General features: G+C 44.7%; 1 protein-coding gene and 2 long non-coding RNA genes across 7 annotated transcripts in view; 2 read left to right on the forward strand and 1 right to left on the reverse strand.

Annotated features, from left to right (window-relative positions):
• The window catches only part of LOC126994376 (substance-K receptor-like), a 60,088-nt gene that overhangs the window by 31,319 nt on the left and 5,930 nt on the right, over window positions 1-22,839 (reverse strand). For all 3 annotated transcript variants that reach the window (XM_050853689.1, XM_050853690.1, XM_050853688.1), the window contains exons 2-3: window positions 18,767-18,943; window positions 15,033-15,152 (exon numbers count right to left, since the gene is read on the reverse strand). In XM_050853689.1, the coding sequence (XP_050709646.1) occupies window positions 15,033-15,152; window positions 18,767-18,943 (297 nt within the window). The remainder of the gene's footprint in view (window positions 1-15,032; window positions 15,153-18,766; window positions 18,944-22,839) is intronic.
• Window positions 1-22,839, forward strand: part of LOC126994377 (uncharacterized) — a 74,894-nt gene that overhangs the window by 18,553 nt on the left and 33,502 nt on the right. The window lies entirely within an intron of this gene.
• Window positions 7,325-12,658, forward strand: LOC126994378 (uncharacterized). Of its 3 annotated transcripts, none has more exons than XR_007749079.1 (4): window positions 7,325-7,399; window positions 7,604-7,671; window positions 12,042-12,185; window positions 12,452-12,658. It is a non-coding gene; the product is annotated as an uncharacterized LOC126994378 (long non-coding RNA). The 3 variants fall into 3 exon arrangements; XR_007749078.1 differs by lacking the exon at window positions 7,325-7,399 and adding an exon at window positions 12,246-12,319 and having other exon boundaries at window positions 12,042-12,177; window positions 12,450-12,658; XR_007749080.1 differs by lacking the exon at window positions 7,604-7,671 and having other exon boundaries at window positions 7,332-7,399.

Genomic DNA, 22,839 nt, shown 5'->3' on the forward strand with positions numbered 1-22,839 from the left:
GAACACTCCACTATCCACCACAGAGGCAGAGAAAGACCTGGGAGTGTATGTTACCAGGCTACCAGTGAAGGGATATCCAGCACACCAATACCACATGGGAACACTCCACTATCCACCACAGAGGCAGAGAAAGACCTGGGAGTGTATGTTACCAGGCTACCAGTGAAGGGATATCCAGCACACCAATACCACATGGAAACACTCCACTATCCACCACAGAGGCAGAAAGACCTGGGAGTGTATGTTACCAGGCTACCAGTGAGGGATATCCCGCACCCCACTACCACATGGGAACACTCCACTATCCACCACAGAGGCAGAGAAAGACCTGGGAGTGTATGTTACCAGGCTACCAGTGAAGGGATATCCAGCACACCAATACCACATGGGAAACACTCCACTATCCACCACAGAGGCAGAGAAAGACCTGGGAGTGTATGTTACCAGGCTACCAGTGAGGGGATATCCAGCACACCAATACCACATGGGAAACACTCCACTATCCACCACAGAGGCAGAGAAAGACCTGGGAGTGTATGTTACCAGGCTACCAGTGAAGGGATATCCAGCACACCAATACCACATGGGGAACACTCCACTATCCACCACAGAGGCAGAGAAAGACCTGGGAGTGTATGTTACCAGGCTACCAGTGAGGGGATATCCAGCACACCAATACCACATGGGAAACACTCCACTATCCACCACAGAGGCAGAGAAAGACCTGGGACTGCATGTTACCAGGCTACCAGTGTAAGCCAAATCCGTGCCAATCGCAGCGGAGGGGCTAACTGACCCCGCCCCAAAACGTACAATTACAAAGCCAAACTAGCATCAGAACTAATAATAAACACTACAATGTTTACGAAATCTGGCGCGATACACGAACCAGGTGTGTAAAAATACCTCGACAAAATTCACACCAATGGAACCCCAAAGACCCGACTACGTAAGAGTTTCCCAGGAGAACTCAAGCAACAAGTACTCGAGTTTTATGGCCCTGGTGGTAGTTCGACCCTTTTTCTGTACCGTGAACCGGGGCATTTCAAGGGGTAGTTTAATGACCCTGGTGGTAGTTTGACCCTTCCTCTGTATCACGACCCAAAGAAACACACAATTTTGACAAGGGTTTCGTAGGAGTTGTAAGCCTTTCATGGTTTTTTGACCTTCCCCTCTGCACAACCAAAAAACACACATTTGACAAGGCTTTCCTAGGAGTTCGGGGCATTTCAAGGGGTAGTTTAATGACCCTGGTGGTAGCTTAACCCTTCCTCTGTACCGCGAACCAAAGAAACACCATTTTTGACAAGGGTTTCCTAAGAGTTATAAGCCTTTCCAGGGGTAGTTTTATGGCCCTGGTGGTAGTTTGACCCTTCCTCTGTACCACGAACCAAAGAAACACCATTTTTGACAAGGGTTTCCTAAGAGTTATAAGCCTTTCCAGGGGTAGTTTTATGACCCTGGTGGTAGTTTGACCCTTCCTCTGTACCACGAACCAAAGAAACACCATTTTTGACAAGGGTTTCCTAAGAGTTATAAGTCTTTCAAGGGGTAGTTTTATGACCCTGGTGGTAGTTTAACCCTTCCTCTGTACCACGAACCAAAGAAACAGAATTTTGACAAGGGTTTCGTAGGAGTTGTAAGCCTTTCCAGGGGTAGTTTTATGGCCCTGGTGGTAGTTTGACCCTTCCTCTGTACCACGAACCAAAGAAACACCATTTTTGACAAGGGTTTCCTAAGAGTTATAAGCCTTTCCAGGGGTAGTTTTATGGCCCTGGTGGTAGTTTGACCCTTCCTCTGTACCACGAACCAAAGAAACACCATTTTTGACAAGGGTTTCATAAGAGTTATAAGCTGCCAATGTTCTTAATACCTTACAATCCATCTGGTGCCTGTTCTTCGATGCTTCCATGTTTCCTCCTCACCGAAGCTGCCTACTTGAGATTCTGATCCTCTTCCTGTCTCACTTTGTTCTTCCCTTCCTCCTCCTCCTCTTCCTCTTCTTCCTCTTCCATTTCCTCCTAATTTCCTCTTCCCACGTTACTCTTTATTGTTTTTTTTGTTGCTCCTCTTCTTGTAATTTCACTTTTCCTCCTCCTCCTCCTCCTCCTCTTCCTCCTCTTCTTCTTCTTCTTCCTCCTCCTCTTCGTAACCTCAAACGGCTCTTTCTTCTCCTTATTTATTTTGTCAAGTATCTTTACACATTCTCTCTCTCTCTCTCTCTCTCTCTCTCTCTCTCTCTCTCTCTCTCTCTCTCTCTCTCTCTCTCTCTCTCTCTCTCTCTCTCTCTCTCTCTCTCTCTCTCTCTCTCTCTCTCTCTCTCTCTCTGTCTGTCTGTCTGTCTGTCAAAGGGGACGAGATCAGAGGAGGCTTGTTTGAATTCTCTCTCTCTCTCTCTCTCTCTCTCTCTCTCTCTCTCTCTCTCTCTCTCTCTCTCTCTCTCTCTCTCTCTCTCTCTCTCTCTCTCTCTCTCTCTCTCTCTCTCTCTATCATTTTTTCCTTCCTTGTCTATCTTCCTTTTCTCTTCTTTTTCCTTTTTTTCTTATTCTTTCTTTATTCTCTTTCTTTCTTTCCATCATTTTCTTTTTTTTCTTTTCTTTAACAATTTCTTTCTTTATTGACTTGACTTTCTTTTTTCTTTCTTTTTTTTTCTTTTCTTTTTCCTTCATGCTATTTTTTCTTCCTCTCTTTCTTTCTTTCATTCTTCGTTTATTTTTTTTCTTTAATCCTTCATTTTCTTTCAACTATCTACTATCTCTCCTTCTTTCTTTCTTTCTTTCTTTTTCTCTTTCTTCCTCAAATTGTTATCTATTCTCTCTCTCTCTCTCTCTCTCTCTCTCTCTCTCTCTCTCTCTCTCTCTCTCTCTCTCTCTCTCTCTCTCTCTCTCTCTCTCTCTCTCTCTCTCTCTGACATGTTCTTTTTGATCCTAATTGTATCATGTCGAAATGAAGTGCCTATTACTTGTGTGTGTGTGTGTGTGTGTGTGTGTGTGTGTGTGTGTGTGTGTGTGTGTGTGTGTGTGTGTGTGTGTGTGTGTGTGTGTGTGTGTGTGTGTGTGTGATTGAGAGAGAGAGAGAGAGAGAGAGAGAGAGAGAGAAAAGTTATATTAGAAGTCTTTACTAGTATCGAAAGTAGCAATTGCTCTCTCTCTCTCTCTCTCTCTCTCTCTCTCTCTCTCTCTCTCTCTCTCTCTCTCTCTATCTCTCATTTTCTCCGTTTCTAGGATTATTTGACTGTCCATTAAGAGCATTTCTCCTCCTCCTCCTCCTCCTCCTCCTCCTCCTCCGCCGCCTCCGCTGCCGCCGCCGCCTGGTATCATTACTCAGTGGCATAACACACACTAATTCTTCTTTCGTTTGCTCTCTCTCTCTCTCTCTCTCTCTCTCTCTCTCTCTCTCTCTCTCTCTCTCTCTCTCTCTCTCTCTCTCTCTCTCTCTCTCTCTCTCGAATCGGGTCACCACTCTTGTTTTTATTTTGCATACACACACGATCTCTCTCTCTCTCTCTCTCTCTCTCTCTCTCTCTCTCTCTCTCTCTCTCTCTCTCTCTCTCTCTCTCTCTCTCTCTCTCTCTCTCTCTCTCTCACACACATTATTATCACACTCCCGAAATGTTAATCCAGTTTTCGTGTAATGATGTCGAGAGAAAGAAGTTTAATCAACTTACATAAACTACAACTCTCTCTCTCTCTCTCTCTCTCTCTCTCTCTCTCTCTCTCTCTCTCTCTCTCTCTCTCTCTCTCTCTCATTGTTGTCTCCTCCTCTTGCAAGTTATTCAGCTGCGACAGGCAATTTTCTCTCTCTCTCTCTCTCTCTCTCTCTCTCTCTCTCTCTCTCTCTCTCTCTCTCTCTCTCTCTCTCTCTCTCTCTCTCTCTCTCTCTCTCTCTCTCTCTCTCTCTCTCTCTCAAAGGTTCTAATTCCACCTCTCCACCTGGTCCTCTGTCTGGTGTTAGTGTGCTCCATCCCGCCCCGGCAAAGGTTCTAATTCCACCTCTCCACCTGGTCCTCTGTCTGGTGTTAGTGTGCTCCATCCCGCCCAGGCAATGGTTCTATTTCAACCTAACCACCTGGTCCTCTGTCTGGTGTTAGTGTGCTCCATCCACCCAGCAAGGTTCTAATTCCACCTCTCCACCTGGTCCTCTGTCTGGTGTTAGTGTGCTCCATCCCGCCCCGGCAAAGGTTCTAGTTCCACCTCTCCACCTGGTCCTCTGTCTGGTGTTAGTGTGCTCCATCCCGCCCCGGCAAAGGTTCTAATTCCACCTCTCCACCTGGTCCTCTGTCTGGTGTTAGTGTGCTCCATCCCGCCCCGGCAAAGGTTCTAGTTCCACCTCTCCACCTGGTCCCCTGTCTGGTGTTAGTGTGCTCCATCCCGCCCCGCAAAGGTTCTAATTCCACCTCTCCACCTGGTCCTCTGTCTGGTGTTAGTGTGCTCCATCCCGCCCCGGCAAAGGTTCTAATTCCACCTCTCCACCTGGTCCTCTCTGATTTAGGCACTCTGATACTTTGGTTGTCTGTCTTTTATCAGTTTTACGCATGATATGACCCACCCAATTCCACTTCTCACTCATAATCATTATAAAACCTTCAACATATGCGTGTGTGTGTGTGTGAGGAGTAGGGCAAAAAAAGGACAGTCAGTTTCATAAAGTTATCCCTGTAAATGGTCTTCCCGTTTTCTTTAGTTCAGAAAATCACGTGATATCGTTACCATAGAAACTGTACCAAGCCTTCCCTCCCTCCCTCCTTCCTTCCTTCCTTCCTTCCTCTATATCATTCCCCGAGTAAGACATTCAGAATTTCCACACATTCACAATATATCAAAACCACATGATGGATATTGAAAGGAAAACGCTATCTTATGCAATACCAAACTCCAGGATCACGAGAGCGGGGCTGGGAGTGAAAAGAAGGCCTGTGATTGGCTGGTGACTTGCGGGGAGCTCGTGACGTCACCGAGGCAGCTCACGCGAAGTCCCGGAGAGCCAGTGTTACCAAGGACATTCTCAGACCTTAATCTTCCCTCTGGCCTCGGGAATAAAGGAAGCCGATACGTTTAAGAGAAATATGATTAAAAAGTAGAAAACAAAGAAAAGGAAGATAAGATAAGGAATGAAAAAGAGAAAAGGGATCGTAAGTAAAAAGAGGAAGAAAGGAAAATAAGAAAACAGGATAGAGAAAGTGTAATTATAAAGAAGAAAGAACCATGAAAACAAAGAAAATGAAAGGAAAGGAGAAAAAAATATAGACTAAAAACACACAGAAAAACACGATAAAAAAAAAGCTGGCATTACTGATAAGGAGGTATACGATAACAAAGTGCAATTATGAAAAAGAAAGACCAACGAAAACAAAGAAAAGGAAAGGAAATGAGGAAAATATATAGACAAGAGGGAAAAAGACTAAAAAAAACACATAGAAAAACACGATAAAAGATAAAAAGAAAAGAAAAAGCTAGCATTAGTGATAGGGAGGTGTACGATAATAAAGCGTAATTATGAAAAAGAAAGACCAATGAAAACAAAGAAAAGGAAAGGAAAGGAGGAAAACATACAGACACGAGGAAAAAAAAACTAAAAAACACATAGAAAAACACGATAAAAGATAAAAAGAAAAGAAAAAGCTGGCATTACTGATAAGGAGGTGTACGATAACAAAGTGCAATTATGAAAAAGAAAGACCAACGCAAACAAAGAAAAGGAAAGGAAAGGAGGAAAATATATAGACACGAGGGAAAAAGACTAAAAAACACAGAAAACACGATAGAAGATAAAAAGAAAAGAAAAAGCCGGCATTAGTGATAGGGAGGTGTACGATAACAAAGCGTAATTATGAAAAAGAAAGACCAATGAAAACAAAGAAAAGGAAAGGAAAGGAGGAAAATATACAGACACGAGGGAAAAAGACTAAAAAAACACATAGAAAAACACGATAAAAGATAAAAAGAAAAGAGTATACGAGAGTCTGGCAACACTGACGGAGCCTTGGACACGAGCGGCGCGCGGTGGGGCGGAAGAACATGTCAGGAATCAGTTATATTTTTACCTAATTTTTTTGAGTGCCATTGGACGTTCGCGGTTCTCATCCACATCCTCGTGATTGCAAAGGACTCGGGGTGGATAGGACGTTCCAGGTGACAGGTGAGCTCAAGGATGGAGGAGATATTGGTGGATAAGTAAGATTTTGGTGATGGTGGTGAATGGGTGGGTTTTTCGGGCAAGGAAAGGAAGGGGAGGAAAGAGAAGGGAAAGGAGTGGATAAGAGAAAGGAAGGGAACGGAAGGGAAGGGAACGGAAGGGAAGGGAAGGGAATGGAAGGGAAGGCAAGTGAAGGGAAGAGAAGGGAAGGGAAGGGAAAGGAAGAGAAGGGTAGGGAAGGAAAGGGAAGGGAAGGGAGCGGAAGCGAAGAGAAGGGAAGGGAAGGGAAGGGAAGGGAAGGGAAGGGAAGATGAAAGAGAATTGGAAGGAGAGGAAGAAAGGAGCGAATGAAAGAATGAAAGAATTAGAAGTTACAAATTGAAATGACTGAGAAGCGTTGACCTTACTCTTTCCTTTATCTCTGTGTGTTTGAGGTTGGTTTAATTAATATCCTCTTTGAAGACCTATGGGCCGTGACTACTAAACATTTTGTCGCTTAAGCTCACCTATTTGACAAGGCTTTCCTAGGAGTTGTGGGCATTTCCAGGAGTAGTTTTTGGACCTGATGTAGTGTGACCCTTCTTCTGTACCGTGAACTTTAAGAAACACTCATTATAACTCAATTGCCTCCCTCTTTGACCTTTAGAAATAGTTGATGTTAGAAGCGAAGGTGTCTTATCATGCTGTCTTATATAGTTTCCATTATATTTCTGTGTTTAGTTTTCATGACAAATTTGTGTCGTGAAATATTTACCGATGTATTTTGTGTTGTCTAGATCATTGTGTTCGTTTCTCTTCTTCCCATTTTCCTTCCCTTTTCCTTCTTTTTTTGGGGGATCACAGAGCAGAACTTTTGTCAAACTCTTCATTTCCCTTCTTCTTCCTTTCCTTTCTCTTAATTCTCCTTTCCTTTCCCCGTTTTTCCTTTATTTTCCTATATTTCCTCATTCATTTATTTCATTCTTAAGCTTTCTAGTATCTTTGTGAACCTGGAGTTGCCTTTTAATTTGTGTATGTCTATTTTTTTTTTACGAACTAGCCTAAAAGTATGATTCCATTTGTATTTGCGATCTATTGGTTTAAGTTTTAATCGTAGCTAATCCATCTATACCTATGACCTATATGTGTTGCTTAGTGGTTTAATATCCTTTGCCTAATACCTTTTCATAAGTGTGTGTTTAGTACCAAAGGACCAGGTGGAGAGGTGGAATTAGAACCTTTGCCGGGGCGGGATGGAGCACACTAACACCAGACAGAGGACCAGGTGGAGAGGTGGAATTAGAACCTTTGCCGGGGCAGGATGGAGCACACTAACACCAGACAGAGGACCAGGTGGAGAGGTGGAATTAGAACCTTTGCCGGGGCAGGATGGAGCACACTAACACCAGACAGAGGACCAGGTGGAGAGGTGGAATTAGAACCTTTGCCGGGGCAGGATGGAGCACACTAACACCAGACAGAGGACCAGGTGGAGAGGTGGAATTAGAACCTTTGCCGGGGCGGGATGGAGCACACTAACACCAGACAGAGGACCAGGTGGAGAGGTGGAATTAGAACCTTTGCCGGGGCAGGATGGAGCACACTAACACCAGACAGAGGACCAGGTGGAGGTGGAACCTTTGCCAGGGGCAGGATGGAGCACACTAACACCAGAAAGAGGACCAGGTGGAGAGGTGGAATTAGAACCTTTGCCAGGGCAGGATGGAGCACACTAACACCAGACAGAGGACCAGGTGGAGGTGGTTAGAACCTTTGCCGGGGCAGGATGGAGCACACTAACACCAGACAGGGGACCAGGTGGAGAGGTGGAATTTGAACCTTTGTTCTCCGATGTCTGTGATGGGCTCACTAACACCAGACAGTGGAGTGGTGGTGTGTGTGTGTGTGTGTGTGTGTGTGTGTGTGTGTGTGTGTGTGTGTGTGTGTGTGTGTGTGTGTGTGTGTATTGAGATATCGCTTTTTTTCTTATTTTTTTTCATCTTCTTTTCGTTTGTCCTTTTTTGTTTTCTTTAGTCATTTTCCTTCTTTCCTTGTTTTTCTCTTTTTCCTTTTCTTGTTATTTTTTTCCTTATTTTCCCTTGACCTTATTTTCCTATATTTTCCTTATTCTTTACTTCCCTTCATTCGTATTTTCCCTTAGTCCTTGTTTTCCCTTTGTCTTTATTTGTCCTTATTTTTCCCTGACCTTATTTTCCCCTGACCTTATTTTCCTTTATTTTCCTTTTCTTAACTATTCCCTATGGTCTTATTTTCCCCTGACCTTATTTTCCCCTGACCTTATTTTCCTTTATTTTCCTTTGTTTTTATTTTTATTTCTCTTTTGTTTTTTATTTTCCTTATTTTTCCTTTTCTATTTATTCTCGACATTATTTTCCTTATATTTCCTTTTTCTTTACTATTTCCTATGTTCTTATTTTCCCTTTGACCTTATTTTCCTTTTTTTCCTTTTCTCTACTATTCCCTATGTCCTTATTTCCCCTGACCTTATTTTCCCTTGACCTTATTTCCCTTATTTTTCCTTTTCTTTACAATTCCCTATGGTCTTATTTTCCCTGACCTTATTTTCCCTTGACCTTATTTCCCTTATTTTTCCTTTTCTTTACAATTCCCTGTTCTTATTTTCCCTGACCTTATTTTCCCTTGACCTTATTTCCCTTATTTTTCCTTTTCTTTACAATTCCCTGTCCTTATTTTCCCTGACCTTATTTTCCCTTGACCTTATTTCCCTTATTTTTCCTTTTCTTTACAATTCCCTGTTCTTATTTTCCCTTGACCTTATTTCCTTATTTTTCCTTTTCTTTACAATTCTCTGTTCTTATTTTCCCTGATCTTATTTTCCCTTGACCTTATTTTCCTATATTTTCCTTATTCTTTACTTCCCTTCGTTCTTATTTTCCCTTTGTCCTTATTTTCCCCTGACCTTATTTTCCTTTATTTTCCTTTTCTTTAATATTTTTCATTTGTAACATTTCTTCCTTTTACTTACTTTACCTGTCTATCTGTATTTCCTTTGTTCGTATTTTCCTTTCCTTATTTTCCTTCCTTATTTTCCTTGACCTTATTTCCTTTTTCCTTCTTTCCTTCCTTTTCCTTTTCCTTCCTATGATTTTTTCCTTTGTCCTTCCTTCCTTTTAACTTTTCCTTCATTTTCTCTCCTTCCTTCCTTTAATCTTTCCTTCATTTTCATTTCCTTTCCTTCCTTTAACTTTCCTTCATTTTCATCTCCTACCCTTCCTTTAACTTTCCTTCATTTTTCATCTCCTTCCCTTCCTTCCTTTAACTTTCATTTTCCTCTCCTTCCCTTCCTTTAACCTTCCTTCATTTTCATCTCCTTCCCTTCCTTTAACTTTCCTTCATTTTCCTCTCCTTCCCTTCCTTTAACTTTCCTTCATTTTCCTCTCCTTCCCTTCCTTTAACTTTCCTTCATTTTCCTCTCCTTCCCTTCCTTTAACTTTCCTTCATTTTCATCTCCTTCCCTTCCTTTAACTTTCCTTCACTTTCATCTCCTTCCCTTCCTTTAACTTTCCTTCATTTTCCTCTCCTTCCCTTCCTTTAACTTTCCTTCATTTTCCTCTCCTTCCCTTCCTTTAACTTTCCTTCATTTTCATCTCCTTCCCTTCCTTTAACCTTCCTTCATTTTCATCTCCTTCCCTTCCTTTAACTTTCCTTCATTTTCCTCTCCTTCCCTTCCTTTAACTTTCCTTCATTTTCCTCTCCTTCCCTTCCTTTAACTTTCCTTCATTTTCATTTCCTTCCCTTCCTTTAACTTTCCTTCATTTTCATCTCCTTCCCTTCCTTTAACCTTCCTTCATTTTCATCTCCTTCCCTTCCTTCATTTTCCTTCATTTTCCTCTCCTTCCCTTCCTTTAACTTTCCTTCATTTTCCTCTCCTTCCCTTCCTTTAACTTTCCTTCACTTTCCTCTCCTTCCTTCCTTTTTCCTTCATTTTCCTCTCCTTCCTTCCTTTAACTTTCCTTCATTTTCATCTCCTTCCTTCCTTTAACTTTCCTTCATTTTCATCTCCTTCCTTCCTTTAACTTTCCTTCATTTTCCTCTCCTTCCCTTCCTTTCTTTCCTTCTTTCATCTCCTTCCTTCCTTTAACTTTCCTTCATTTTCCTCTCCTTCCCTTCCTTTAACTTTCCTTCATTTTCATCTCCTTCCCTTCCTTTAACTTTCCTTCATTTTCATCTCCTTCCCTTCCTTTAACTTTCCTTCATTTTCATCTCCTTCCCTTCCTTTAACTTTCCTTCATTTTCCTCTCCTTCCCTTCCTTTAACTTTCCTTCACTTTCATCTCCTTCCCTTCCTTTAACTTTCCTTCACTTTCATCTCCTTCCCTTCCTTTAACTTTCCTTCATTTTCCTCTCCTTTCCTTCCTTCAACTTTCCTTCATTTTCATCTCCTTCCCTTCCTTTAACTTTCCTTCATTTTCCTCTCCTTCCTTCCTTTAACTTTCCTTCATTTCCTCTCCTTCCCTTCCTTCTTTATTTAATTTTCTCTCCTTCCTTCCTTCTTTCCTTCATTTTCCTCTCCTTCCTTCCTTCTTTCCTTCACTTTCCTCTCCTGCCCGTCCTTTTACTTTCCTTCATTTTCCTCTCCTTCCTTCCTTTAACTTTCCTTCATTTTCCTCTCCTTTCATTCCTTCAACTTTCCTTCATTTTCCTCTCCTTCCCTTCCTTTAACTTTCCTTCATTTTCCTTTCCTTCCCTTCCTTTAACATTCCTTCAATTTCATCTCCTTCCCTTCCTTTAACTTTCCTTCATTTTCCTCTCCTTCCCTTCCTTTAACTTTCCTTCAATTTCATCTCCTTCCCTTCCTTTAACTTTCCTTCATTTTCCTCTCCTTCCCTTCCTTTAACTTTCCTTCACTTTCCTCTCCTTTCCTTCCTTTAACTCTCCTTCATTTTCCTCTCCTTCCCTTCCTTTAACTTTCCTTCACTTTCATCTCCTTCCCTTCCTTTAACTTTCCTTCACTTTCATCTCCTTACCTTCCTTTAACTTTCCTTCATTTCCTCTCCTTCCCTTCCTTTCTTCTTTCCTTCATTTTCCTCTCCTTCCCTTCCTTTAACTTTCCTTCACTTTCATCTCCTTCCCTTCCTTTAACTTTCCTTCATTTTCCTCTCCTTCCCTTCCTTTAACTTTCCTTCACTTTCATCTCCTTCCCTTCCTTTAACTTTCCTTCACTTTCATCTCCTTCCCTTCCTTTAACTTTCCTTCATTTTCCTCTCCTTCCCTTCCTTTAACTTTCCTTCACTTTCATCTCCTTCCCTTCCTTTAACTTTCCTTCATTTTCATTTCCTTCCCTTCCTTTAATCTTCCTTCATTTTCCTCTCCTTCCCTTCCTTTAACCTTCCTTCATTTTCATCTCCTTCCCTTCCTTTAACTTTCCTTCACTTTCCTCTCCTTCCCTTCCTTTAACCTTCCTTCATTTTCATCTCCTTCCCTTCCTTTAACTTTCAATTTCTCCTTCATTATCCTTCTCTTATTCCTCCATCTCCTCTATCCCCCATTATCCATCCTTACTCCTGCATCATGGCGGTTCCTTACACTCATTTGTTAACACATTTAATATTGGCGGAAGTATTGGCGTCCACCCTCTCTTAGTATCGGTGATATGTTTATATTGACACACAACCCTTCTAGTAATTGCCAAGCGGAGGGGAGGCCTTCTTGAGCCTAAAGGGATCTGTCAGGGGGAACTATAGGAAACGTAGCGAGCCAGATATTATACAGTTTTTGAGTGTGTGTGTGTGTGTGTGTGTGTGTGTGTGTGTGTGTGTGTGTGTGTGTGTGTGTGTGTGAACCTTTGCCGGGGTGGGATGGAGCACACCACAGACAGAAAGGTTGAGATGGAGTTTGAACCTTTGCAGGGGCGGGATGGGCAGCACTAACCAGACAGAGGACCAGGTGGAGAGGTGGAATTAGAACCTTTGCCGGGGTGGGATGGAGCACACTAACACCAGACAGAGGACCAGGTGGAGAGGTGGAATTAGAACCTTTGCCGGGGTGGGATGGAGCACACTAACACCAGACAGAGGACCAGGTGGAGAGGTGGAGTTTGAACCTTTGCCGGGGCGGGATGGAGCACACTAACACCAGACAGAGGACCAGGTGGAGAGGTGGAATTAGAACCTTTGCCGGGGCGGGATGGAGCACACTAACACCAGACAGAGGACCAGGTGGAGGTGGAATTAGAACCTTTGCCGGGGCGGGATGGAGCACACTAACACCAGACAGAGGACCAGGTGGAGAGGTGGAGTTTGAACCTTTGCCGGGGCGGGATGGAGCACACTAACACCAGACAGAAAGGTTGAGAGGTGGAATTAGAACCTTTGCCGGGGTGGGATGGAGCACACTAACACCAGACAGAGGACCAGGTGGAGAGGTGGAATTAGAACCTTTGCCGGGGCGGGATGGAGCACACTAACACCAGACAGAGGACCAGGTGGAGAGGTGGAATTAGAACCTTTGCCGGGGAGGGATGGAGCACACTAACACCAGACAGAGGACCAGGTGGAGAGGTGGAATTAAAACCTTTCTCGGGTCGTCCCCTTCCCTTCTTTTCCTTTTCTTTCCCTTCCTTTCCTCAGAATTCTCTCTCTCTCCTCCTTCTCCTCTCCTCATTATCTCTCTCTCTCTCTTTGTTTCCCTCCTTCCTCACACACACCCTTCCTACCTCCCCTCTCTCTCCCTCCCTCTCTCCACTCCCTTCTCTCCCTATTAGCAAACTATACACCGATATCATTGTCTACCATTGTTCCTTTCCTTTACCTTTCCTTCCCTTTCCTTCTCTTCCCTTCCCTTCTCTTCCGTTCTCTCTTCCTCCTTTTTCATCTCCTTTCCTTCCCTTCCTTCCTTCCTCTTCCTCTTCCTCCTTCCCTTCCTTCCTTCCCTTCCTCTCCTTCCCTTCCCTTCCTTCCTTCCTTCCTTCCCTTCCCTTCCTTCCCTTTCCTTCCTTCTCTTCCTCCCTTCCTCCCTTCCTTCTCCTCTTCTTCCTTCCCTTCCCTTCCTTCTCTTCCTTCCTTCCTTCCGTCCTTTCCTTCCTCTCTCTTCCTTCCTTCCTCCTTCTCTCCTTCCTTCCTTCCCTTCCTTCCTTCCTTCCTTCCCTTCCTTCCTTCCTTCCTTCCCTTCCTTCCTTCCTTCCTTCCTTCCCTTCCTTCCTTCCTTCCCTTCCTTTCCCTTCCTTTCCTTCCTTCCTCTCCTTCTCTTCCTTCCTTCCTCTCCTTCCTTCCCTTCCCTTCCATTCCATTCCTTCTCCTTCCTCCTTCCTTCCCTTCCTTCCTTCCTCTCCTTCCTTCCCTTCCCTTTCCTTCCTTCCTTCCTCCTTCCCTTCCTTCCCCTTCCTTCCTCCCTTCCTTCCTTCCCTTCCTCCCTTCCATCCTTCCTTCCCTTCCTTCCTTCCCTTTTTTCCTCTTCCTTCCCTTCCTCCTCCTCCTCCTCTTCCTTCCTCCTCCTCCTCCTCCTCCTCCTCCTTCTCCACACGCAAACATTGTCATCTTCCGTATTTTTCTCCTCATTATCTCCTCCTTAATCCTCCTCCTCCTCTTCCTTCCTCCTCCTCCTCCTCCTCCTCCTCCTCCTCCCTTCTCCCTTTTTCTCACCGATTCATTTATCTCTTCTCCTCCTTCTCCTCCTCCTTCTTTGGTATATATATTTTTTTCTTTTCTCCTCTTCCTCTTTCGTCTTCCTCCTTTTTAACCAGCTCAACTCTTCCTCTTCCTCTTCGTCTTCCTCTTCGTCTTCCTCCTCCTCTTCCTCCTTATTCCCTTTTCCTCTTCCTCTTCTTCCTCCTCTTTTTCTTCCTCCTCCTCATCGTCATCATCATCATCATCCTCTTTCATTACCTCCTCCTCCCAGCTGGTCCACTTCCCTCCATATTTTCCTTTATTTCTCCACTTTCCCTCCACCTTTCCTCCACCGCTTTTCACGTGGAGGGAAGTAGAGGCCTTGTGCTTTAAATAGAGACCATCCCCACCCTCGTATTAGTCAATCGATCAATGGGGGCATACGCCGGGGGGCGCGTCGCCTCGCCCACCCTACGACGCCAAGCCCGGGGGTCTCTCCGGGCGAGTCTCCATGCAGGCCCCTTCCCACCCCGAGTACCTCCCGGCAGGATCTATCGACTTGCTCAATCCATGAACTCCGTGGGCGTCCCCTTGGCCTCCTCCTCCCTTACAGAGACAACCCGATGAGCAGGATCAGCTTCCGGAAAACGTGCCACGTGCCCGTATAGCCGGAGTTGGCGTTGACGGACTTTGCAGGTAATATATGTCGAATCAGTCTCACGGAGTAGTCGCCGGTTTGACACAAAGTCGTTCCAGTGATATCCCAAGATTCTACGAAGACACTTATTACCAAAGGCATCAATCCACCTCTCCAAGCCCTTATTCAGTGTCCATCATTCACAGCCACGGAGTAAGACAGGGAGCACAAGGGACTTGAAGATCCGGATCTTTGTCCTTCTACACAGGTATCGACAACGCCATATACTCGTGCTGAGCGAGTCCATAACACCGTGGGCCAGGCCAATCCGCCGTAAGACTTCCTGGCGAGACTCACAGTTGTTATTAACTACGCTACCATGATTCGTGAAACTTTCTGAGATATAAACGACCTCGCCACTACATGGACAGACTGTACTGTTTCATCAAGCAAGCCTCCAAACACCTGTACCTTGGACTTGGCCCAAGGGCTTCACCTCCTCGTGCAGTGCCTCGAGAACCATCACCAAGACCTCCAGCGACTCTGCCAGGATTACTGCATCATCAGCAAAAACAAGGTCAGTGACCCTGGTATTACCAATGGATGCTCCACAACGACCCTGGTCCACAACTCTGCCCAGCACCCAGTCCCTCGTAGCTGGCCTAGAAATTGAGAAAAAAAAAAAGAGAAACTCACCATATCGCAGACAGGCTTGAGCTCCCCCGTGCGTGGGTTCATCTTCTGTATGACCCTGGGCACGATGGCGTTGGGCACGGCCAGGGTGACGCTGAACAGCCAGATGGACAGGATCACCACCTGGGGGAGAGGGTGAAACGGGGTGAAACTTAGGTGAAACGGGGTGAAACTTGGGTGAAACGGTGTGAAACTTGGTGTGAAACGGGGTGAAACTCAGTGAAACTTGGTGAAACTTAGGGTGAAACAGGATAAACTGAGGCAAGCTTTGTGACTTAAGGGTGAAACTTGAGTGAAACAGGGGGACTTAGGGGGTGAAACTTAGGGTGAAACTTGGTGAAACTTAGTGAAACACGATAAACGGAGGCAAACTTTGTGACTTAAGGGTGAAAATTAAGTGAAACAGGGATACTTATGGGGTGAAACTTGGTGAAACTTAGGGTGAAACAGGATAAACTGAGGCAAGCTTTGTGACTTATGGGTGAAACTTGAGTGAAACAGAGGGACTTAGGGGGTGAAACTTGGGGTGAAGCTTGAAGTGAAACACGGATACTTATGCGGTGAAACTTGGTGAAACTTAGGGTGAAACAGGATAAACCGAAGCAAAGTTTGTGACTAAAGGGTGAAACTTGAGTGAAACAGGGGAACTTAGGGGTGAAACTTAGGGTAAAACTGTGATCTAGGGTGCGTCAGGGTGAAACGTGATGAAACGGGGTGAAACTGGCAGGGTTTTTCCTTTCCCTTCCTCTTCCTTCCTTACCCTGCCTATCTCTGGTCTTCCTTCCTTCCTCCCCTCCTCAACCTCCTCCTCCTCCTCCTCCTCCTCCTTATATTCATATGTAACAATTTGCATTCAGAATCACACGTTAAGTTGAATCCCTTTAAAGAGAATGTAAACCTCTCTCTCTCTCTCTCTCTCTCTCTCTCTCTCTCTCTCTCTCTCTCTCTCTCTCTCTCTCTCTCTCTCTCTCTGATTTTTTTTTTCATGTTTTTTTGCCTTTTTTGTTTTCTTGTTTTCTTTTTCTTCCTTCTTTTTTTTCTTCCTCTTCCTCTTCCTCTTTGTAATCCATCTTTGTCATTTTTAATTAATCTTATATTTTTCTCCTCTTCCTCTTCCTCTTCCTCCTCCTCTTCTTCCTCCTCCTCCTCGTCCTGCTCAGAATTGTCCTCCTTCTCTTTTTCTTCTTCTTTCTCTTCCTCATTTTCCTTCTCTTCTTCTTCTTCTTCTTCTTCTTCTTCTTCTTCTTCTTCTCTTCTTCTTCTTCTTCCTCTTTGTCTTTCTTTTTCTTCATTTTTTCATTTTCATTTTTTTTGCATTTTCTTTCTCCTCTCTCTCCTTTTCTTCCTCTTTCTCTTTCTTCTTCTTCTTCTTCTTCTTTTTCTTCTTCTTCCTCCTCCTCCTCCTCCTCCTCCTCCTCTCACTCAAACACTCCCTAGGCGCCGAAACAGGAAGGAAGGAATATGGAAAACGCTGCCAACAGAAAGCCTCACTCTACCGCTTGCATTTCCATCCTAACACAAGAACTCTCTCAGCTTATTATTCAAACGCTACGAATTTAATATAATTTTCTTAAACATTTCGTCTCCCAAGCATACACACATTTGTCAAGGCTTTCATGGGAGTTTCGGGCATTTCCAGGGGTAGTTTTATGGCCCTGGTGGTAGTGTGACCCTTCCTCTGTACCATGAACCTAAGAAACACACATATTTCCAAGGGTAGTTTTATGGCCCTGGCGGTAGTTTGACCCTTCCTCTGTACCGTGAACCTAAGAAACACACATTTGACAAGGGTTTCGTAGGAGTTTGGGGCATTTCCAGGGGTAGTTCTATGGCCCTGGTGGTAGTGTGGCCCTTCCTCTGTACCGTGAACCTAAGAAACACACATTTGACAAGGGTTTCGTAAGAGTTGTGGGCATTTCCAGGGGTAGTTCTATGACCCTGGTGGTAGTTTGACCCTTCCTCTGTACCGTGAACCTAAGAAACACACATTTGACAAGGGTTTCGTAGGAGTTGTGGGCATTTCCAGGGGTAGTTTTATGACCCTGGTGGTAGTGTGACCCTTCCTCTGTACCATGAACCTAAGAAACACACATTTGACAAGGGTTTCGTAGGAGTTGTGGGCATTTCCAGGGGTAGTTCTATGACCCTGGTGGTAGTGTGACCCTTCCTCTGTACCGTGAACCTAAGAAACACACATATTTGACAAGGGTTTTCAAGAGTGTGGCATTTTGTGGGTCTATGACCCTGGTGGTAGTGTGACCCTTCCTCTGTACCGTGAACCTAAGAAACACACATATTTGACAAGGCTTTCGTAGGCGTTGTGGGCATTTCCAGGGGTAGTTTTATGACCCTGGTGGTAGTGTGACCCTTCCTCTGTACCGTGAACCTAAGAAACACATTTGACAAGGGTTTTTCAGTGGGTGTCATTTCCAGGGGTAGTTTTATGACCCTGGTGGTAGTGTGACCCTTCCTCTGTACCGTGAACCTAAAGAAACACTCATTCGAACCCGGTTGACCTCCTTATTGGCCTTTGGAAAGAGTTGATGTGAGAGACAGAAACGTTTTAGAAAGCCAAGCGATATATTTATGTTGCTTTAAAGTGCAAAGAAACTAAGTCGCCCTTCACTCCCTGTATAGAACACGTATAGCTTTTAATACCCAAAGAGGACGGATTTAGTGCGAATGTGGTTTTAGTATATAACGAACGTAGTAATTAATGAGACTTGGGTTGGCTAAAGCTTGCATACTCAGACGCGTTCGGGTGTCACAACATCTATTCCCAAAGTCCCAAAGGAGGTTAGACGGGTTCAAATGAATGTTTTTTTTAGGTTCATGGTACAGAAGTAGGGTCAGACTATCACCAGGCTCATAACACTACCCATGGAAATACTAACACAACAACCTCCACCAAAGCCTTGTAAAACTATCACCAGGCTCATAACACTACCCATGGAAATACTAACACAACAACCTCCACCAAAGCCTTGTCAAACTATCACCAGGCTCATAACACTACCCATGGAAATACTAACACAACAACCTCCACCAAAGCCTCGTCAAACTATCACCAGGCTCATAACACTACCCATGGAAATACTAACACAACAACCTCCACCAAAGCCTCGTCAAACTAAGGATTCTTCTTCTTCTTCTTCTTCTTCTTCTTCTTCTTCTCCTCCTTGCTTCATTTCTCTCCTGTCTTCTCTTGCCCTCCTCACATATCTCTCTTCCTCCTCCTCCTCCTCCTCCTCCCTCCCTACTTTCCTCCTTTCTCAAATTCAAATATCTAATTACACTCCCCTCCTCCTCCTCCTCCTCCTCCTCCTTCAGCTTAATTACCCTCTTTCCTCATCCTCCTCTCTCCTTTATTTTCTCTCTCTCTCTCTCTCTCTCTCTCTCTCTCTCTCTCTCTCTCTCTCTCTCTCTCTCTCTCTCTCTCTCTCTCTCTCTCTCTCTCTCTCTCTCTCTCTCTCTCTCTCTCTCTCTCTCTCTCTCTCTCTCTCTCATATTACCTTCGCATTTGACTCCCTTCCTTACCTCTTTCCCTCCCTTCCTCCCTTTCCTCCCTTCCTTACCTCTTTCCCTCCCTTCCTCCCTTTCCTCCCTTTCCTTCCTCTCCTTACCTTCTCGTCCCTTCCCTGCCTTCATCTTACCTTCATCTATACTCAGCAGCCTTCCTTACCCATCTCCTAACCTTAACCTTACCTACATAGCACCTGTTTTCCTCCTCTTCTCACCTTGCTCCTGAATTTCGACGGCCTGGCGCTGAGCGGGAACACGATGGCTCTGTATCTGTCCACAGCGATTGCGGTGAGCGTGAACACAGACACATTGACGCTCACGGTTTGGAAGAATGGGCAGAACGCGCACATGAACGGGGGCAGATTCCAGCGCTGTAGCAAGGCGGCCTGGAACTGGAGGGAGGGAGAGAGAATGGTTAGATTTGAGGAATGGAAGAGGAAGGTGTTAGGGTTGAGGGTGGTAGTAATGGCAGTGGTGGTGGTTAAGAGAGGGTGAGGAAGAAGGGGACACTGAAATAGTACTGGAAAAGAAGAGAAGGGTTAGGTTCGAGGGATAGGAGGTTAGGGGTTGGTGTGGTAGTGTTAAAAGTGATTGTTCAGAAAGAATGAGAAAAAAAAAATGGAGACAAAAATGGAACAGGAAAAAGAAGAGAAGGGTTAGGTTCGAGGGATGGGAGGTTAGGGGATGCAAGGATTGACGTGGCATAGTAATGTTAAATGATAGTACAGAAAGAATGAGGAAAAAAAGTGGAGACAAAATGGAACTGGAAAAAGAAGAGAAGGTTAGGTTCGAGGGATGGAGGATGAGGAGGAAGAGGGAGCTGGGGGTGGGGGGTTGACATGGCGCAGTAATAGCAATAGAAGAAGAAAGATTGAGAAAAAAGTGGAAACAGAAATGGAACTGAAAAAGAAGAGAAGGTTAGGTTCGAGGGAAGGAGGATGAGGAGGAAGAGGGTGCTGGGGGGGGGGGGGGGGGTTGACGTGGGGTAATAATGTTAATAGTGAAGAAAGAATAAGGAAGGAATAAAACAGAAAAGAATAAGGAAAAAGTGGTCACAGAAATGGAACTGAAAAAGAAGAGAAGGGTTAGGTTCGAGGGATGGGAGGTTAGGGGATGCAAGGATTGACGTGGCATAGTAATGTTAAATGATAGTACAGAAAGAACGAGGAAAAAAATGGAGACAAAATGGAACTGGAAAAAGAAGAGAAGGTTAGGTTCGAGGGATGGAGGATGGGGAAAAGGAGCTTCGGTGGTGGTGGTGGTGGTGTTGTTAATATGTGATAGGTGTGTGTGTTGGGAGCGGAAGAAAGAGAAAAAAAACAGAGGAAAAAAAAATGACTGTGTAAGGTTGAAGGGAGGGAGGGAAGAACAGGGATTAGAGATGGGAGTGGAGATGGAAGGGGGGGGGAGGTGTATGGTGGGGGTGGTTGACGTAGTGGTGATATGGTAGTAATAGTGGTGGTTGTGGTGGTGGAATGTAGTGGTTAGCATGAAAGAAAAAAAAAGTAGAAAGAAATGACTGGAAGATGAATGACCTGCCTCCCCCCCACAAAAGAAAAGTAGAAATGAGTTAAAGGAGGAAAGGAAGGAAGGGAAGGGAAGGGAAGGGGTGGAAATAGCACTGTTATTGGTGGTGGTGGTGGTGGTGGTGGTGGGTGTTGACAAGTGCGGGGAAAAAGGTAATGTGTGAGCGTACCCTACCCTAGTGAAAATATTCTTGTTGTTTGTGATGGGGGCGATAGAGGAGAGGAGCTGAATCTGTTTAACCCAGTACCAGCGACGGGCCAAATTTGTGGCTTTACCGTGTACCAGCGACGGGCCAAATTTGTGGCTTTACCGTGTAGCAGCGACGGGCCAAATTTGTGGCTTTACCGTGTAGCAGCGACGGGCCAAATTTGTGGCTTTACCATGTAGCAACGACGGGTCAAATTTGTGGCTTTACCGTGTACCAGCGACGGGCCAAATTTGTGGCTTTACCGTGTAGCAGCGACGGGCCAAATTTGTGGCTTTACCGTGTAGCAGCGACGGGCCAAATTTGTGGCTTTACCGTGTACCAGCGACGGGCCAAATTTGTGGCTTTACCGTGTAGCAGCGACGGACCAAATTTGTGGCTTTACCGTGTACCAGCGACGGACCAAATTTGTGGCTTTACCGTGTAGCAGCGACGGGCCAAATTTGTGGCTTTACCGTGTACCAGCGACAGGCCAAATTTGTGGCTTTACCGTGTAGCAGCGACGGGCCAAATTTGTGGCTTTACCGTGTAGCAGCGACGGGCCAAATTTGTGGCTTTACCGTGTACCAGCGACGGGCCAAATTTGTGGCTTTACCGTGTACCAGCGACGGGCCAAATTTGTGGCTTTACCGTGTACCAGCGACGGACCACATTTGTGCCATGATATAAACCCCCCAAAATAGATGATGCATAAACTGATCACAAATGCGTTGATATATATTATGAAATGGTTTGCGTGAGTGATGATTTTTTCTCATTATTCTCGCTTAGAGGGACCATTAAGAAACATGGTCCACGCAGCTACCGGGTTAAGGGGTTTGGAAGCATAATATAACACCAATGAAAACCGGGGTTCGAACCAAGGCCTTTGAAGTCGGGGCACCCAACCAACAGACACACCACCAATGACGTAATCAGGTGTCAATATTTTGCGCTATATATTGACATCCCCGGCCCCGCAGTGTAGCCATAAAGGGAAGGTGACCCCGCATATACTCACGATAGCTGGCAACACTTTAAAATGACCCCACAATATCACATACGCTATTGGTTTCTTGGTGGTATGCTGTCCCCTAATTCGACTCAGAGGAAACAGGTTCGATCCCCCGGCGTTCAAATTTGTTACATTGCGTTTTTTAATGTGTTATTGTGGTTTCGGTGAAGGGAAGAAGGGGTTTGATGAAGGATTGGGAACGGGAAGGGAAGGAAAGGAGGGAGAGGAGTGAGGTGGAGGAGAAAGAAGGGAAAAAGAGGAATGGAATGGGAGAGAAAGTATGGAAGGAGAAGAGAGAAAGGGAAGGGAAAGAAGAGAAAATAGACGGATGGAATAGAACAGAAGGAAGGGAAATAAGAAGAGAGAAGTGGAAGAGAAAGAATAGAAGGGAATTAACGAAAAGGGAGAGAAATGGAAGAGAAAGTAGGGAAGGAGAAGAGAGAAAGGGAAGGGAAAGAAGAGAAAGTAGACGGATGGAATAGAACAGAAGGAAGGGAAATAAGAAGAGGGAAATGGAGGAGAAAGAAGAGAAGGGAAATTAGAGAAGAGAAGAGGAGGAAAAGGAAGAGAAATGGAGGAGAAAGAAGAGAAAATGGAAGAGAAGAGGAGAAGAAGAAGAGGAGAAGAAGAAGAAGAGAAGGAAAAATTAGTAAGGAGAGAGAGAGAGAGAGAGAGAGAGAGAGAGAGAGAGAGAGAGAGAGAGAGAGAGAGAGAGAGAGAGAGAGAGAGAGAGAGAGAGAGAGAGAGAGACCCAAATTGTACCCAGACCTAGAAAAACAAACGGGAAAGTGATGTGAACGTACGAAAAACAAACAAACACACAAACAACGCTCTAATTGAAGCATACGAGCGAGTCCCATTTTCTTTGACCATTAATAGAAAACGGAGAGAGAGAGAGAGAGAGAGAGAGAGAGAGAGAGAGAGAGAGAGAGAGAATAATACAAAAAGAATGAAAAATACTTGCTCTCTCTCTCTCTCTCTCTCATACACACACACACGAACACACAAACTAACAGGTGATGACAGAAGAGAGAGAGAGAGAGAGAGAAGACCCACATAGATAGTTAAATGATAATCCTCTTCCCTCCCCTTCCCTCCCTTCCCTCCATTTTTCTCTCATCTCTTCCCTCCAACTCTGCCAATCCCAAATTTTTCATCCCTTTTTTCAAGTCTCTATCTCTCTCTCTCTCTCTCTCTCTCTCTCTCTCTCTCTCTCTCTCTCTCTCTCTCTCTCTCTCTCTGGGTCTTTTCTTTCTTCTTCTCTCCATTGACGTGTTTTCTCTCTCCCTTTTTCCTCCATTCCGTTTTCAGATTGCGCTCTCTCTCTCTCTCTCTCTCTCTCTCTCTCTCTCTCTCTCTCTCTCTCTCTCTCTCTCTCTCTCTCTCTCTCTCTCTGACCTGTTACTTCTATATCTTTTTTCTTCCTCAGTGTCTTTCTCTTTCCATTCCTGTCATTCTCTTTCCTTTCCTCCCTCCATGTCGTTCTTGGCTTTACTCTCGTTGATGGGAACACCTTCGGCTTCACGTCCCTTGCCGCAGTGTTCGCTCCTACTGAGATGTGT

The sequence above is a fragment of the Eriocheir sinensis genome, unplaced genomic scaffold (assembly GCF_024679095.1).
Source record: "Eriocheir sinensis breed Jianghai 21 unplaced genomic scaffold, ASM2467909v1 Scaffold782, whole genome shotgun sequence".
In the NCBI taxonomy this organism is placed as follows: Eukaryota; Metazoa; Arthropoda; class Malacostraca; order Decapoda; family Varunidae; genus Eriocheir; species Eriocheir sinensis.